At 43.6% G+C, this 17833-nt stretch overlaps 1 protein-coding gene across 3 annotated transcripts in view; it reads right to left on the bottom strand.

Moving 5' to 3' along the window:
• Window positions 1-13788: 13788 nt before the first annotated feature.
• Window positions 13789-17833, bottom strand: part of LOC146172956 (uncharacterized) — a 34544-nt gene continuing 30499 nt past the window's right edge. For all 3 annotated transcript variants that reach the window (XM_084584268.1, XM_084584267.1, XM_084584269.1), the window contains exon 3: window positions 13789-15931. In XM_084584268.1, coding sequence (XP_084440394.1) covers window positions 15449-15931 — 483 coding nt within the window. In that variant the 3' untranslated portion in view covers window positions 13789-15448. The remainder of the gene's footprint in view (window positions 15932-17833) is intronic.

Below are 17833 nucleotides of genomic sequence, written 5' to 3'. Positions count from 1 at the left end.
CTTTTTTCTATATTCTATTTTTCGAATGCCATTTAGTCACGTCCGCCCACATTATAAGGGCCAAAGTAATAAAATTATAAAGACGCTCAAGTTTCGCCTTAACGGCAGGCGCGATACCGCCTTTAACATCGCCTTTTCATTTCGCGAAAACTTCTATATTTTCTTTTTCTTTGTGCTTAAGTTGGTTTTTGGGAACGAAGGTGCAGTATACCTCATTTCTCAGTGGACATCTACACTTGACAGAGGTTCATTTGTCCTCGGTTCGCATCCCTCCCAAAAACTATAACTTCCAACTTAATAACGGGATGCTAAAAGGGAAGCGAAATGGAATGACACCAGCATAAATGATGCGCAAAAAATGATTACGTCACAATTTTGATGCAAAGTCGAGTCCATATTTTCTTTGGCGCCGTTTTTCTTAAATTCTGAGTTACTACGGCGGCGATGAGGTTTCGACCGAACAACCTGTATAAGTTTCGCGACAATCCGCCTCTTAACAATTGAAAATTATGTGTGATGAAGTTTGATACGTCATTAATGGCTACTGCCACAGGATTGGGCGAGACAGTGTAGCAAGGAAAAAAAATTCATTACCTTCGGTGCAGAAGCCAGTTAGATCGTTTCACGAACTTGCGACAGAGTAGCGCTTTTAGACAGGGCAGTGTGTAAGCTAGGTTACCTTTCCCCTGTCAAAACTCCTTGTGAGAAAAATATGCACACAAAAAAAACAGTCTGCAAAATACTTGCACGCGATCAACAGCTGCCGCCTACTTTAAAACAAAAATGCAAAAATAAGTAACGTTAAGAGGTCACCGTAACCATCAAAAAGAGCAAAAAATGCACCCGTCACGCGAAGCTGTCAGGCTGGTTTCCCTCGCTTGACGTGCACCGGTAACCCATCGTAACCGCCGTCGTCAACTATTTATTCATGCGCTCTTCCTTTTCATAACCTCACCCCGTATTGCACTCGGCCTGCTGCCGTGGTTTTCCGCCATTGTAAGACAGGAGGCGACCGGAGGCGTTACGAAGGACTCGCATCAGCATATAAGTTTTAAGATTACTCCGTCTGCCCTATTTGCAGAGGCGTTTTACACGTAGTACGGAAGTCCTCTTCTAAAATACCCTATTGATGGTCGCGATTGCAACGACGGGAAAGGCTACCCGTCCAAATACTCGTATCACTGTTAAAGTAAGCAGGCTCCAAGAGTTTTTGGTGCTCTGCTCCGGCGATAACGCATCGCGTTTGTATATTCATTGCCAGACACCGGCTTCTTCGTGTCTCACCAGTACCCATGCGGTTGTGTATTGCATCTGTGATGGAAAGCCCGTTGATGTCAACTGCCCTACAAAGGATAACACCGACGGCGGAGCGCACAAATCTCGAAGGAAGCATTATTTTTGGCAGACGCGAACGCGGGGACTCCACCCCGTTTGTTGTTGCAGGGGTTGCTCGAGCGGCCAACGGCTCCCGGAACGCGCCTATCGAGAGCGGCGAGCGGGAAGTTCCTCCGAAGAAGAGCGGACGGACATTCTATTTCAAACTCGCGCCAACCATCGTCCTGGGACGGCGAGACCGGACAGTCGTAAGCCGCTAGCGGCAGTAACGGGATTCCGCCTGGCGTGCAGTCCACTTCCCCGGCGATTCTAGCTGCCCTTAGCCTTCGTCTATTTCCGCCCAGATTGTCTCGGGCCACTTAGTTCGGAGTGGGCGGCGTGAAAGAGCAACTTCCCGTGAGTTTTTCTCGAGCGCCGAAGTGACGAGGCAGGCGCAACTGGGCGCGAAAAGCCACTTTCCCCCGTCCCGTACCTTCAATTGTTCGGCCGTGCGAAACTGGCGGGGAAAGTCCGGCCGCGTTCTATTCGAGTCCCGCACGAAAAACCGCGCGTTCGCTTGACACTCAGGCATCTCCTTTTTCCTCCAGGCGCACGGACGGCCCGCAACTATGTTGAAAACAAAAAGAAAACCTCGCAAAACGGCAAAACGCGGCTCGACTAAAAAAGAATTTCTTCCAACTTAGACCACGCATGGATTTGCATACGCGGAAACCACAGCGCTTGAAGGAACCACCTGACCTTCCCCCCCAACCTTCCCCTTCTACCCCCCAGCACCACTTCATCCCAGCTGACTTTGCCCGGCCACCAAGTGGTCGTGGAAAACCACAGTGGTTTGGTGCCGTTCTCGTACGCACGCGCTCAAAACCCTCCAGGGGGGTTGACATCGACTCTTTTTTTTTTTTTCAGCCGAACAACCGCGGGCTCCAATGAGCGGGCCACCCTTCGTCGTCGCAGTCGTGTTTTTCCTTCATGACGAAATGTACTCGGCCCGGACTGTGCCGTCGTTTTCACCTTATCCTCCGCACCACATCCCCGTCTCAGACGATGCGGCAAGCGAGAGCGGGCCCGAGTAGTCTAGCGATTCTTTTTTGCCTTGCAGAAAGGGAGAGGACTGGTTCCTTGTCTGCGCAGCCCCAAATGGGTCATTGCCTCCTTCGACAATCGGCGCCTTCTCCGGCGACCGCCTAACCTTGGCTCCTTCTTGCCACAGCAAAACGTGCCCGTCGCCGTAGCAAAGAGGGCAAGCGCTGGCGGCGTTCCCTTTCACCGCTTTGAGCCTCTCTCATTTTCATTCTCTCTTTTGGTGCTTCCTTGTTCCGACGTTTATATAAAGAAATGGTCCAGCTCCTCCCTCCATAAACAACGGCGTCTTTCTTGAGTAGCGGTTCACCGTCGTCGACCACTCGTGAAAAGAGACAAGGAGCAGTGCAGAATAACTATGCGGACCTCTAGCCTGGCCTTCACCGCTACGGCGGCCCTCCTAATCCTCCTAGCTCTGACGCAACCGTCAACGGCGCAGAACGGCATAGGTACCGTGGCGATGGGACTGATTCAATCGCTGTTTTCGGGGCAGCTGGGCATAGCCGGGATGCTACTGCGGCTGCTGACATCGGGAGCGTCGACGGCTTTCGGATGGATCGGACGTCGAGAGGCCGTGAACCCGGCATCCCCGGAACAGCACCCCGAAGACGCCTACTTCAACGCCATTCGCGCCCTGGATGACAAGGACTGCATTTCGTCGCTCCTGTGTCACACGGCCAAGGCACCGACCAAGTTCAAGAACTTCGGCCGGGACGTTGCTGCCTACTTCAAGAGGCACGAGTTTGACGGCTCGCCAAACGTTGTCCACTACCGAAAGGCCTTCGAAAGGGGCCTCAACGGCGATGACTGTACAGTGCCAACCTGCAAGGCTGACGTCCTCCTTCTCGGAAGCCTTTTGGCTGGGATGGTGTCCAATCCGTAAGGCTGCTGGCGTTATCGAGTACGGTTGTTGACCATGTTTGTCCAGGGAGAACCGAAGTAACACCACCTCTGGGAAAAAAGACGCAAGCACTGAAGCAGCTAAGATCATGCTTGTGCTATATGCTGTCCTTGGAAGTCGGAGGAATGCTGAAGACTTGTGCTGGCCGTTAAGAAACACGAAACAAGTCACTGTTCAGCTGCGTTGAGCGGCTCACCTCGGTGCAATGAAGAAAGAGTTCATCATACCTGGGCCGAAGCTGTCCTAGCTTCATCAGCAAGGACTCTTAATGCTGTGCCAACGATGAAAGAAGGTGAAAAAACATCGACCAAAGAATGAGGACCTTTATTGTGCTAACATTCACTGCAAAAAGAACTGTCCCCCGTGATTGGGTCCAGCCATCGGTGACATTTGCCAGGGATTGTCATAGGAAAGCACCCAACTCCATCCCATCATTTTGCTGGCAGCAATGAAGTCACATTTTTGTGCGATTTCATATCGACTAAATTAATTTTCGATGCCTTGTGAACATAATTTGTTGGTGTACAACTGCATTTTCCGCGTTTTCTACTACAAGTTTGTCTGCAGAAGTTAACAGCAGCATATAGTCAATACCGTAGCTACATTCCAGATCACCTCAACGCGGTAAATGCCGGACGCCTGCTGTTTCTAGGATGAACCTTTGATGTTATGCCGGTTATAATAGTGGTAATGGAAGCGGAAAATCTTATACATTGTTCGTGCTGCTACACCGTACTTCGTAAACGTTGATTAGAAGCGATGATGTATCGGAATATTGTCCCTGGATAAGAGCCCACCAAAGATGTTGACTCAGGACATGTCACTTCAAACTGTGTAAAGCTAATGTCATTTTAAACATGTACCCAGTGCACTGATCGCCTTGCTATGCCGAAGCGCGCTTAGCGTCTCATCAGGGGTACAAGAGCTTTTCATACTGTATTGAATTTGTGCCTTAATGAAATTGTCAGCACTCAATGCGTGCAATCGACTGCTCGTCCCGTTCACCCACTTCAGGCTATGCATTCTGCCTTCACAGGGAAGTCAATATTGTTCACAACGACAGCTTGTATAAAATAGCGCCAAACTAGAAAGTGCAACTCGAGCTTTCACGGGGCATCATTCAGCTTTTCACTTTCTCGGCCAGTTTATTCATCTTCATACTTACGCAACGTCCTGTGGCTTTTATCAAAAAGCCCTTTTCTGAGCAAAGATGTCAAATGGCACATGGCTTGTAACTCCCCACCAAGCATTCCAAGAGCGATTAATTTTTACACACCGTATTTCGCAGTCGGGTTTTGCTTGCGAATAGGCCGCTGCTAAGGCAGCCGGCATGTTCGCGTGTGGTACAAGTAACCGCATATAGATTTCGTTTCAAGTTTCAATCGTATGAGTCATTGTCATTATGCTTAGCTGTATATTTAGCGTTTTGCTGATGCAAACACATATCTGTTGTGAAAAATGTATCTTCCTACCTCCGGTTATGTAAAATAGAATAAATAACCTTTTTCAAGCTTTTCATGTTCAACTCCATTTCTCTTTAGCGCCAAGAAGGGCACCTTAAGAATATTTTCGAGCAGAGTCTCATTTGCTTTGTTTTTTGTTCAGGTGTAGCTGCGAATAGTTCATTCATAAAATATACCTATGTAAGCAATGCTTCAAATCGTACTTTTGCTTTTTTTCTCAGAGTGTATATATGGCGTCTTGTCCCTTTATGACTTGTAGCGTTTATCATTCTTTCCCTGTAGTCTATGAGTGTCGTCACCTCAGAATTTCTCATTATTTCCGTGCGGATAAATGTGTCCTCTTTATTGATTCCGAGTTAATTCTGCTTATATAGTGAATGTATCGCGCCAAAAGTACGGAAAGATGAAGCGTGAACATTTACGCGCCTTATTGTTAGAGAGAAAACAGAGAGAAAAAGAGCATACTCGAAGTCAAATGAACGCCTTATAAATGAAATGCTCTTCCGCTCATTTGTACCGATAGTCTGTCAGTTCTTCGAATCACGTTATAAGTCGTTCCGTACCAGGTAGCATGATACATTCATTATGAAACACGAACTCCATAGGGCCCGCTTTTCCCTTCTTTGTGTTTATTCTGTTCTTTTACGGAGTTTAAATTAGCGAAACGGGTTAATGGTTACTGGGGTGGACAGAAACGTATTCTAAAAAAAAAAAAAAGATTATTGGTCATGTGTCAGCGCAGGCAGAGAAAAAAAAAGAGCATTTATTGATTGACGCCGGCTGGGGTCGTCGTCTCAAGCTGATGAGCCTATGGCCCGACAAGCTGTAGCCTGAGTAATCGACAGATTTCGGCAGGAGTAAAGGGAATCAATGCACGAAGCTGGGTTACTTGATGTGTCATCCTTAATTCAAAAGGCTAGCGCACGTAACTAGGACGCATACATAGAAGAAGACAGCAGGAGGAGCAGACCAGCTCACCCGAGAATATGGCTCCTGTGTTGGTAGGGACCAGCGTTGCAGCCAGCGCAGAAATGAGAACTTTAAATTATCAAAAAGGGCTTAAATTTCTGAATTATACTTAACAATAAAATTTTTTTACTGCGTATATTCATTCAAAAACACAGCATAAAAGCTCGTTTTAAATTGCATGCTTCAACCAAACACTCTCCCGATAACTTGCTTGGTTTTGCGGAAAGACACGGACCTCAAATGCCTCGCTTCATTCATAAAAGCACGTCTTGCCGTCTAGAAATTCACTCCCTACAAATTAATAAAAAGTACCTTGGAAAACTATGTATCGGTCTCCATATGTGCGTGGTTTTCTGTGTGCACCAAAGTTTCTGCTTTTCACCGATACATATCGGTGGCTTACCTCATCTAAGATTGATTGATTGATTGATTGATTGATTGATTGATTGATTGATTGATTGATTGATTGATTGATTGATTGATTGATTGATTGTGTTCGGTAATTGTGGGTAATCATCAGTTCAAATGCGAAGAAAATATTTCCGCTCTAGCAATGTCCAACATCCGTCAACAGCATTGTATTCGAGTATTGGTTTCCTACAAATAAACAGCTAGTACTAATCTCATTGAGTTGCTAAATAGACTGCACTTTGCGCCAGCTGTTTGTTACTCAGTGCTCGCAGCTGCCGAAATCAGGAGCATTCCTCGCAAAATGTTGTCTTTACAGAATTCAATACTTAATCCCATCTTGGTTGAAACAAGCCCTGTATTATTCTCTTTTATACTCCATAATAACCTATTGTATATTAGTCTGGGGCACAACTACTGATCACAATTACAAAACATTAATTACTTTACTGAAGCAAGTATTGAATATATGTGAAAATTATCATGATGAGAAACATAAACTAAGAACTCACCCACTCTTTCAGAAATACAGTATACTGAAGGCAGACAAGGTTTACTACTTTAAGCTGCTGCACTGGATACATAACAATGGTTGCACAACACTCCTACAGGCAGATTAAGCTTGTACGCAATCAGGGATCCTAAAATAAAGATGCCTATAACATGATCACATTATGGTCGCCAAACAATGTTCTTCCAGATTAAAAAGAATGCTCAATAAGAGAGATATCACCATAAATTACTGTCAACCCTTTTCTGTATTTAAGAAATATTGTAAGAGAGCTCTTTTATGTAGTGATATTGCATACCCTCAGAAATATTACTCCGCGTGCGCATGCTTTTGATAATTTGTTGGTGAGTGTTTGCTTACCAGTGCGTTATTGTAATTAAAACGTTTGTGCGGTGTAATCTGTAATTTATTGTGTATTTGTTTGAAAAACACCTATTGTTTAAAATGTAAAAAAAAAAACTAATCTCTCTGATATAGGTTTTTCTACTGTGTATATTGTGAGCGCAGTGCGCGAACTTTCCCCTCTTTCATCTGTATAGATCCATCATCATCATCATCATCACTCAACGCTGCTCGGAGCGTCGCGAGCTGTGTGCCAACTGGTTCGGAAAGAACAGACGTTCGTTCAAGTGCTACCTCACAATATTTCTTTTACTTTTATAATTTTTGCATGCCTATGATACTAATCGTAAATTGTATCTACTTAAGTGTCCTTATCCTATTCATACTGTAACTACATATATGTTTTGCACACACTGCGCACAAATGTCACTGTTGTTTTGTTTCCTCCCTTTTATGTCCTGATCAAGGCTACTGTTGTGTGCCAGCCTGCCGTAACATTCTATTTTCGACGCTTACTGATCATGTAGCTGGGGCTGAGGCCACGTCAGGCGACCGAGCCTTTAGCCTCAGCCTCATTTTAGGCATATGTGTAAGAAAGAAAGAAAGAAAGAAAGAAAGAAAGAAAGAAAGAAAGAAAGAAAGAAAGAAAGAAAGAAAGAAAGAAAGAAAGAAAGAAAGAAAGAAAGAAAGAAAGAAAGAAAGAAAGAAAGAAAGAAAGAAAGAAAGAAAGAAAGAAAGAAAGAAAGAAAATACACCAAAGCAATTAATTTATTCTAATTTGAAATCTGCGCATACTTCGTGCACTTATTTCATGCTTCGATATCAGAAATAAGGACTCTCGTAAAGGGGAGGAAATGATCAGTTTATCATCGCCTTATTGCTTAGGTCAAGCGTCATTTGAGAAAGACATTCAGAACACAGCATTCCCTGGTCTGATTTCATCGTTTCGTCCCTCTTCAGCCGCTCCCCTATAAAGAAAGAAGAAATGTTTTACAAATGTCCTCAATGTCGGCATATTTCCGGGCTTCAACCAGATCACACAATGAGACACACCCTGCCTGTACTGAGGCCAGGCTGACGATGAGAAGACACCGCGCGGCCGCGAGCCTTGACATTTTAAAGAGGCCAACCACACGCCCACATTGGGGCGTAGACGTCTTCCGGGCTTCCTGAAAGAGAAGTGAGAAAAATAAAAAAAAAGAAAGGTCAGCCTACTGTCACCTGCCGTCTTGATGTCATCAGAAATGCAAAGAGGCCTTCGTGCGCCTATTTCGAGGAACTCGGTTCAGTCATTACCCCGGCATGTGCAGCGTGGGACACTGTTTTATCTATTTAAGTCAACGTTGGACCCCCTTTCAGCCACGCGTTTCGCGGTGAAAGTTTAACCGCGGTCTTCCTCGCGAGCGCTGTCGGTAAAAATGACCCGGGATTTTAAGGTTATCTAGAAAGTAACATTCAAAGGACACCTGGTAGATGTCTGCACGTGCGAAAAGAAAAACTGCGGTCATTATAGCAGCTTAACTTTGCTAAACAGCGCAAAACGGCACATGGGATAATTATGCTGGGTGTCTTTGAATGTCACAGGAATATTTCTCTGATATCTGTAGTATTGTCGACGAAATATGTAAACTTGATACATTTTTTTATTCAGAAATTGCCGTTCTTTATCTTAAATCAATCGTACTGGCTGTTTAAGGAAACCTTGCAAATATTAGGCAATGCTTCATTCATATTTGGTTGCTGTATATTTGGGAATATCGAGATAAATTTGCCAAAAAGTGTTTTTGGCTATATAGGAAAGCGATCATTGATGTTTGTGTTGTGTAATTTAGCAATATCAAGAGAAAATATTGGATTAAAGCAGACCACTTGTGATACCGAATGGTTTCAACGTGCTTTGGTAAAAAGGTATACGGCTTACGGAATTGAAAAGCAAGCTAACCTCCAAATGTATAAACCTGTTTGTTTAAGTACCGGCATTACGAAGCGGCCATTTTGAATTATTCTCAGAGAAATTATTTAGTGGACATTAGTTGTCGTCTCGGCAGATAATTGTGTAGCAAGCAGTGAATGATATTGCTCGTCAAGGGAGTATCAGTGGTACGCAAATATACTGAGAAATTTATTTACTGTAAAATTTCTGTTTAAGTTAAGTTCAGGCAATCATTCTGTGACACTTTCAATGTCTGTGAGGCTCCCGTCACAATTCATGCAAAGCGCAGCCTCATTGTTGCCCAAACGGAGTGTACAAACGAGTGAAGCATCGCCCAGAGCTACTCAGAGTATCAGTTAATAAACGCTAAGAGTTAACAAACTTTTAGGCTCCCGAGGATGTCTACCAATAGCGTAAGCCTCATTGACTAGCGGCGAGAGATATCTGCTCATTGATACTATTAATCCCTGTACATACGTTCGACTGGGCGCTTCAGGTAATGGTACATTATATCTAGCTGAAACATTGCCCGAGAATAAAAAAAAAAAAAGAAAAACAGCCTTCTCGGTAAACTGTCAGTATTATCAGGGAATACAGCTTCAATGCAGAACTCAAAATCTGTGAAGATGAGTGGTGCCTAGTGACCTACTTCTTTTTTCTTACCTGTTTCGTATTTCCATCCCTATTTGCTGCTGTAATAGGTTCATTTTGTTTTATTTTATTTTTTTTGTTAACCTCATGCGAATATTTCAATATTTTTGCTCGCAGGCGGAAGCGGCCATTGCCCTTTTATACCCACTCCTGAAAGTAGCTAATAAAAACCTCATAGTCAGTCTTAATCCGCTCTTAAGGTGGATGAATTTTAATGCCAGATTAATTAGAGCAATAACGCAGGGATGGGCCCGCTCATTAAGGACAACTGGAATTCGCAGCTTTTCATGCAATATGCGGTTTCTTGTTCGCTTTTGCCACTCGTGGGCTCAGAGCCGCGCAATTAAAGGTAAATTAAGTGCTTCATTATTAATCAAAGGCACCTGCACTGCGCGTCAATCCTTCCATTTTCTTAAATTGCAAAGGAATGAGGTCAGGGAAGGAATGAGTAAACAGCTGTGGCTACACGACTTCTAGTCGAAGTCATGTTTTGAACTCTGTTCCTCAACACAGTATATAAAGGTTCTACGCCAATACTGGCATTGCTTACTCGAGCACTGGCATCCGTAGCGAATGACATTATGGGCGTCTGTGTTTTCTCAATAGTTATCGACATTATGCACCATGAACATTCTTTGAGGCACTTTTATGCAGTTATTTTACTCTGGGTAACGTTCACTGTATTTCATGGGTGCTTCGATGCATTTCATTGAAAAAAAAAGGCACCTTTTTCTTTAGCTCGGTTACGCTTTCTGGTGACATCATTGCTGATGTCAGCGTAAAAGCCACGAAAAGTTTTGGGCGGCTCTCTTCGCATCCCAAATGTTTTGCTTACGTTGACTCTAACCCTCTGCGTGTAACAATAGACTTGAACCGACGCTCAAAACAGACGGGCTGCTCTTAACATGAGAGCTTTTGTATTAATGTCAACAACATCAGGAGAACGGCGTACGTAGCGCACCCAAGCTTTTATCGATCATGCAGAGCCCTCCCTGAACTTAGTCTGACCTCTTCCCTCCACTATCTCGTTATGCTCGAATATAAATGGGGTTTTATATTTGCTATCGACATTACAGAAACACTTCGGAAAGATTTACCGAGTCTTATTCTCGATTGCAGTTTGGTTTATTACTTCTAAAGCAATTAGAGGCATTAGTTGCGAAAATCACATTCCATAACGACATGCCCCTCAGCTGCTTCAAGGTTCTCAGAAGGGGCATCTGAGGCATTCATAAATAGATAAATAATAAAGGAACCTGTTTCAGGGAAAATGAAGCTCTTATAGCATCCAAGCATGTCAAGTCATTTATTGTATCGCGCATAACTAAGGCTTATATAAGGCAACACTAGTGATCACGTTGTCCGTCGCTCTCTTCATATCGTCAAAGAGATGCTGAGGTTGAGTCGAGTGCCTGGGAAAGTACGCACCTTTCGACCCAATTAAAGCGTACATCAAGCTGCTATACAAAGGTAGACACAACTGTAAAAGGTTAAAAAACTGGATGTTTCAAAATATTTATTAGACGCAGGAGTCCTTTGCTGTTTTAAGCTTTGAAAAAAATCATTAAATCATTGCTACGACTGGGCAGCAGGGTTAAAACATCATTTATTACGAAGGAAATAGAAGGAGACACTTCAAAGCACTGGCAAACTTTTTGAAACGTTGTTTATTTGGCATTCAGATTGCACATGTTATGGAACATCAATGCTATAAATATATAGTGCTTTAAAAACAAGCTGCATTCACAATAAACACTTGGCGCTTTGCTTTCAAGCCATAATAGCAATCCGTAGCAGAGGGATATTTTCATAGGCTGCAATGATCTTGCAGTTAAAAGAAAACACCATTCTAGTTCATTATGAATTCAGTATATTCATAAGGAGAATATTTTTACAAATCATTTGCGAGGCATGTTGACGCGTGACTTAACATCAACTAAGGTTTTATTACAGACATCTTGTTCGGAAAGCGAGTTGGAAACATTTCGAATCCTATAGTAAAGGCTGCACATCCTCAAAACAGACTTGTTTTTGGCATTCTGTTTGCGTGCGCAAAAGCAGGCGCATCAAGGCAGCGTACAAAAAGTGTATAGGATGTACGCAGTGGTGCATATAGCTGCTCACAATAAGGCAAAGATGGCTGCATGCCTCAACGCGCTGAATGTGAATGCCTGCAACAGCGCAAAACAAACGGCCCAGCCACATCACAGCGTAGTCTCTCATTTTGACGGCGCGAAAAGCAACAACCAACGTAATTTTCAGATCACGCGTAAGTATACCGCATTTGTATCGATGCATTGATTGTATCTGGCGTTTGTGCACAAACGCAGTACAGATGGGACGCCACCGGCGATAGCCCGACAGTGATATTTTCGTTGGCGAACTTTAAACATTACTGCTCTGGTCAACTGTGACTTAATGTGGGCGACATTTCTTGTCGTAATCACAAGGAAATTTGAGTATATATCATGCCGAATTATTTGTTTTTTACCTCGTGTTTTCAACATTCCATTTGCACTTGATTTGTGCACAATTATATGCACTGTCAGCGTGCCAATTTATCGGACATAAGACACGCAAAAGCATTGAATGATGGTGCGCAGGGCAGTGTAAGGCAATTAAGTGCACCTTACAACATTTCAAGTCAGCAGGAATCAGATGTCCGATGACGATAAAGTAACTAATCAAGAAGGTGCGTTAGCTAGTATAACAATGATGACTGCTAGAAAGAAATGCATGTGGTGGAACGAAGTGTTCAAACTTCGCTTTGGAGCAAAATCTCACCGTAGCATAACATATAGTGAATCTTCTGAAATTCTGCCTACACCATATGCGCATCGGATCATAAACTAGTGCACTCGCACAAGATATACACTAAGGAATACATCCATAATGACAAATAATAATAATGCCCGTTAGAACGCTGTCGGTTGTGAGCGTTGTTTAAACTGTCATTGTGGTCATCACTGTTAAACAAATAAAATGTCAGCATTGGGCTACGCATAAATAAGTCGCATATGGCTAAGTATAAATGAAATTCTATGTAGATGCCTTCGAGGATGTTTCCTTTACACGAACTGTGCCTCAGAATACAACATCTTCTTGCAAATGTATAAAGGAACTTCCTAACATTACTATGCGACAAAAGTATTACTAAGGTGTGCACTCCATATTAGTGAGTGCACAATAATGCCCATATTGGAGGCGGTGCCTATATAAAAAGTAGAAGTGACGTCTGCGAGATTATCTGCACCCATTCATTCAACTATCACCTTAAATACATATAGCTATCATTTAGCGGTAACTAGCATTAAAACACGCAGAATTGGCCCTTCCTCGAATATAGGCTATACTCTATACGTATACTAATAATTTTTCATTTAAAGAACTAGAGAAATTTATGGCGATTCTATCTACTGCAATGGTGTCATTTTATACGCAGAAACAATTTACTGCTTTCATAACCTTGCTCATTTAAGTTAATCACAACATCGTCCACATGCGACGCAAGAGCACTTAAGCGAAAGTTATAGTATGACAAACTAGATTATCAGCACACGTTTGTGTGGATATAAAGCTAAAAATAAAATTACTGGTGTGAAAGAATATTGTTTCATTAAATAACAAGGGAGGTGTCACAAACACAGTGTGAAGCGCTTCGCTTAGCAAAAGCGCTGGAGAATGGTGCCATAACAATAAAATGTGATTTTATAGACTTGACACGTAACGAGTAACATGGATAAATGTCAGGCAACAAACATGAAGAATCTATTCCAGCAGATCAATATCTCTCATAAAACGATGAAAGGATGAAAACAATCCATGAAAATTTTTATCCAACGTTTCCTTCGTCTCTCTACCAGCCAACTATGGGACGGCTGCTGTGAACCTCCTTCACAATTAGTTATAGTTACCTCCGCAGTAGTTATATTTACTTAAGCCCGCAGACCATGTACCTCGACAAACGCGTGTTTAGTAACTGCACTTATCACCTCAATAACTGGACTGGTTTTCTTCAAGCTTCTGTCTCCACTACTTCCACAGGTATACCATATGGCATAGAAAAAAGGCGTCAACGGATATACTTTGTTTGCGTCACGTATTACGAAGTAGTAAATAAAACCACAGTGTGAATGAAAGGCCACGAATTTGAGGACACGTTTTTGCTGTTCGTGAATAAGATTAAGCAGTATGCTTATTAAAAAGAAAAAGCATTTCTTAGTTGAAAGAATATCTTTTTCCCCACTCTAATGTGTTTTTCTCCTATCGAGTGCTAGTTTTGCTTCTTGGTTTACAAATCTCTTGGAGGAGGCACATTTCAGAATACCCGAAAATGTAAATGACAACTGTTTTCTCTGTAAAGCATAAACCTTTTTTACTCTGGATATATCCAATAAATTTTAATCATACCGTGACGATGGAATAACAGTTGTATGTAGAAAGACCCTACTCTCGTTCATTTAGCATACAAACCGTACAGAAATTATTCTGTTTGCAAAGATTCCCATGTTTCTCATTTATATTACATCTTAAAGCCTTCTAAATTAATTTATTCTACCTAATTGCCTCTCTGCAACTTTTGATCATCTATTGAGTTTCTTCATCATATCATAATGAATCGTATGTGCTGCACTCTCCTTCACGACAATCTCTACAAGTTCCATTTTGAGAGTAAGGACGTTAGCCAAATATATAGCCAGCTTAGTTAATATAACATGACGACTATAAGAAAAAAATATGAATTCTTTAAAAAGCATGCTCCACGTAGGAAAGAGCCATTTGACGGATGCCAGATATTTCAAGCTCCTTACCAGCCGGTTACACTGAACTCCAATTTTTAGCGCTCGGCTTTTTTAGGCATCGACTCAAGTAGGTGCCTGTCCGATATGTGTAGATACAATCATGCTTTCATACAGAATACTCGCTGCTTTACAAGCATTTTTATATCTCAGATGACCAGCTATATTTGAAATCTCGAAATTTCATGCAAGGTAATTCTAGCCTTGTCGTCACCTTGCAAGTGCCTACAATCCCAACCCCGCTTTTCTTGGCCTTGTTCGAACACACAAACTTAATCCAGTAAGCTTTGGTTCGCGACCTCACAATGAACTAGCGCATCACATAAGTTAGGCGTACATTTCGCTTTGGCTGCTAACGTTCAGCTTAGGCAAAACTATGTACGAGAAGATACAGTCTTCGTCAAAAGTGTCCCACCCAAAGAACTCTCTACTGGGCCTGCTACTAGAACACAACACTTAGGGCACCAGAAGAGGTCCCCATCCCTCGACAGTGAAGACATATACCTGAAACGCAAGATATGAAAGCAAAGACTGTCATAAGAGGTCTGCTGTAAAACTCGAATGTAGACACTGCGGGCCGAACTCCTTACACGAGGTCTGTATTTTCTGACTGGCTGCCCTCAGGTATGCAACAATGTCAGTACATGATGTCATATGACCAGTTGACTACATTCACATAGCCGTTTTGGTCAAACCTTTTAAACGGGACCAAAGCTCTTTTATACCAACATGACGCATGAGATCCACCTCAAACACTGTTATGTTCTTTAGTGCTGGCTGGCGTCACAATCATGTCACATTACCGTGAATGCATCTGCAATCTTTTTCTTATTTTTGTTTCGCTTAATGACACTCCTTCAGCGTAAAATAGAGCTTGCGACCTTTCGACCTTGGTAGCGGTCGCGATCAGGCCTTATTGGCGCAGCTGATTAAAAAAAGGCAACGCGAAACCAGAACAAAGGTGAAACCCAGAAAAGCCATTTCTGTCCAATCCCCCGCCAAGCGCAGCCGTCATGGTGGGCTCCTCCATTCAAGAGGTCCAGTAGCTGTCTCCCTTTACTTGACCTTGCTGATAGCGCCCGTGCTGACGCTCGGTCCAACCCCGTTCTTCAAGAAAGATGACTTCGAGGACGTGGTGGTCACCGTATGCATGCTCGAAGACGTTCGACTCTCGGTACCTCCGCTTCCTGAGCTCAGGGTCGTGGTGGACGTGGTCACAGTCTTCTTGCCCGTGCTGCCCGGACCAGCACTAGTTTGGTGACTGGGACCAGCACCATCACCAAGGTTAGTGGTCGTGGTGGTGGAGTTCTCGACCACCGTGATGGGCACAACGCGTTCGTGGCCCTGCGGCTTGTCGCTACGTTTGGGCGCCTCGATGATGAGGAAGCCGTCAGATGTGATGGAGCATTTGACCGACTCTGGCTGCACGTCTTTGGGCAGCGTGCACTTGCGCGTGAACTCGCGCGAGATGACGCCCAACTCGTCGGTGCGATCGCCATGTTTGCCGTGAATGATGACCTGGTTGTCGACAGTCTTGACCTGCGAAAAAACAAGGACATATTTGGGACTCCAGGATAGCCTCTATCCAGCGTATCGTTAAGGTTAAAAAGTAGAGTTGTAAGCGAACCCTTTGGCCCAGGCTTAAAAACTTTCTCATTAACGTCAGTTTTTTTTTCTTTATTGCCTGACTTCGGCACAGTACACAAAACCACTTACAGGGCACAATGAGCATTCATTAATACAACAATCAGCCAGGTGGGTTGTGGCGTCGTCATGCTAAAATTCTCTTAGGGTCACTAATGGCTCCAATCTTCCGAGCCACTCGGGAGCTTCAGGAGCAAGTTTCTGAATTTCAATGTGTCATTTGCTTCTCTGCACCTGTTGACACTGACGTTAATGAGAAGGCATGAATTGATTCTCATTAACGTCAGTGTCAACAGGTGCAGAGAAGCAAATGACATTTTACAGACTTGTTTACGAGTCCCACAGAGAGGCCATTAGATGTTACTGTTAAGGGTGCGACGCGACAGCATTCTCCCGCCGCCGCTACCCTTTCGGTTCATCGTAAAAGTATACTTGCATTTTGCCCCTTGCTTATTGACTAACCTATCAATGCATGCCTCTATTATATCACATGTCCAAGACCACCCGCTATAGATATAAATACCCCTCTTAACAAAGCGGTACGAACATTGCAGCGTGGCCTAGGGGGTAACGTGTTTGGCTCCGAATGCAAGGGTCCTGGAGGGTTCAATGACCCTCACTCTCCCAGCTGAACCAAAAAAGCCTTGGCTGGCAGCTCCCGCCAAATCTGCCACCTTACGCGACAAATCAGGACAAAACCAATACCCGACCATGGAAGCTGCCAGCTACGAACCGCCGGAACTATGAGTGTGATTTTTTTCTCAAAACGCCGACGCCATATTTTCTGCAAAAAAAAATGGGGTCTCTAAATCTGTCGCGTTAATATACATATAAACCTTTCTGATGCTCATCCCGATTTCGTCCTTTTAAAAGAAAAGGTTTTCCTGTGAACCTGAAATATATTTATTTTTCGCTAAACGCACGCGCGCGAAAGTAATCCAAACCGACGTTGTAAAGAAGTTGCTTGTATTACTTTTGATGATTGCGCTAAACCTGCTCCCAACTTATCATTATCAACATCCTTTACAACATGTGCAGCGAAATAACGTTAATTCGACCCTCGCCAATAGGAAATTCGTATAATTCGCACTAGGCCTGCGGTTCCGGCTGATGCTTATGTTAGCCTACGGCGTAGGATGTTCGTTAGTCCGGACATTAGCAGGTTCACGCCGGATAGCAATAGGATGCGGAAAAGCCGATCATGTTGAGAAAGGTCCCGCAATCCAGCGATCGTCTATATAGACCTCCGTGAATCTGAATTTCATGGAATAGTGGTTCCCGCGCACCTCAGCGGTCTGCGCTACGGCAGGCACGACGGCGATCTAAGTCCCCCAATGCCTCAGGCTTAAATCCCAGCAGCATAGTTTCAGTGTATTGCGTCTAAATTCACGCCATCCCGCCTTTGCAATCGGGTGCGCGCATTGGCCAGTCGCGCAGCTTCGGACACTGTTCTGCGTTTCACTGGGTTTTTATTTTTTATTTATTTATTTTATTTTTTTATTTATTTTTTTTTTTGGGGGGGGGGGGGGGTGCGTCTCGCCGTTCTAACACCTACGCATGTTTCTTTTTCTAGCCTCCGCGTGCTTACTCCGCTCTTGAGACTAGGCTGAGCAGTCGTTTTGATGATGCTTCACCTCAAAGCGAAGTACGTAGGCGAAGCATCCTCAAAGCATGATGGGGCCGTTTATGAAGACTCACCACACCTACTACGTCACACTGCAGGGGCCGCGGAGGCATTTATGATTCTGGAGCAATTCTTCGACATTTCTCACAATATGCACAAACTAGACCACTTGA

Source organism: Amblyomma maculatum, chromosome 11 (assembly GCF_055883805.1).
Source record: "Amblyomma maculatum isolate TAMU_Amacu chromosome 11, ASM5588380v1, whole genome shotgun sequence".
Classification (NCBI taxonomy): Eukaryota; Metazoa; Arthropoda; class Arachnida; order Ixodida; family Ixodidae; genus Amblyomma; species Amblyomma maculatum.
Note: the sequence above shows the minus strand (reverse complement) of the source record. Positions and strands in the feature narration are given on the sequence as shown.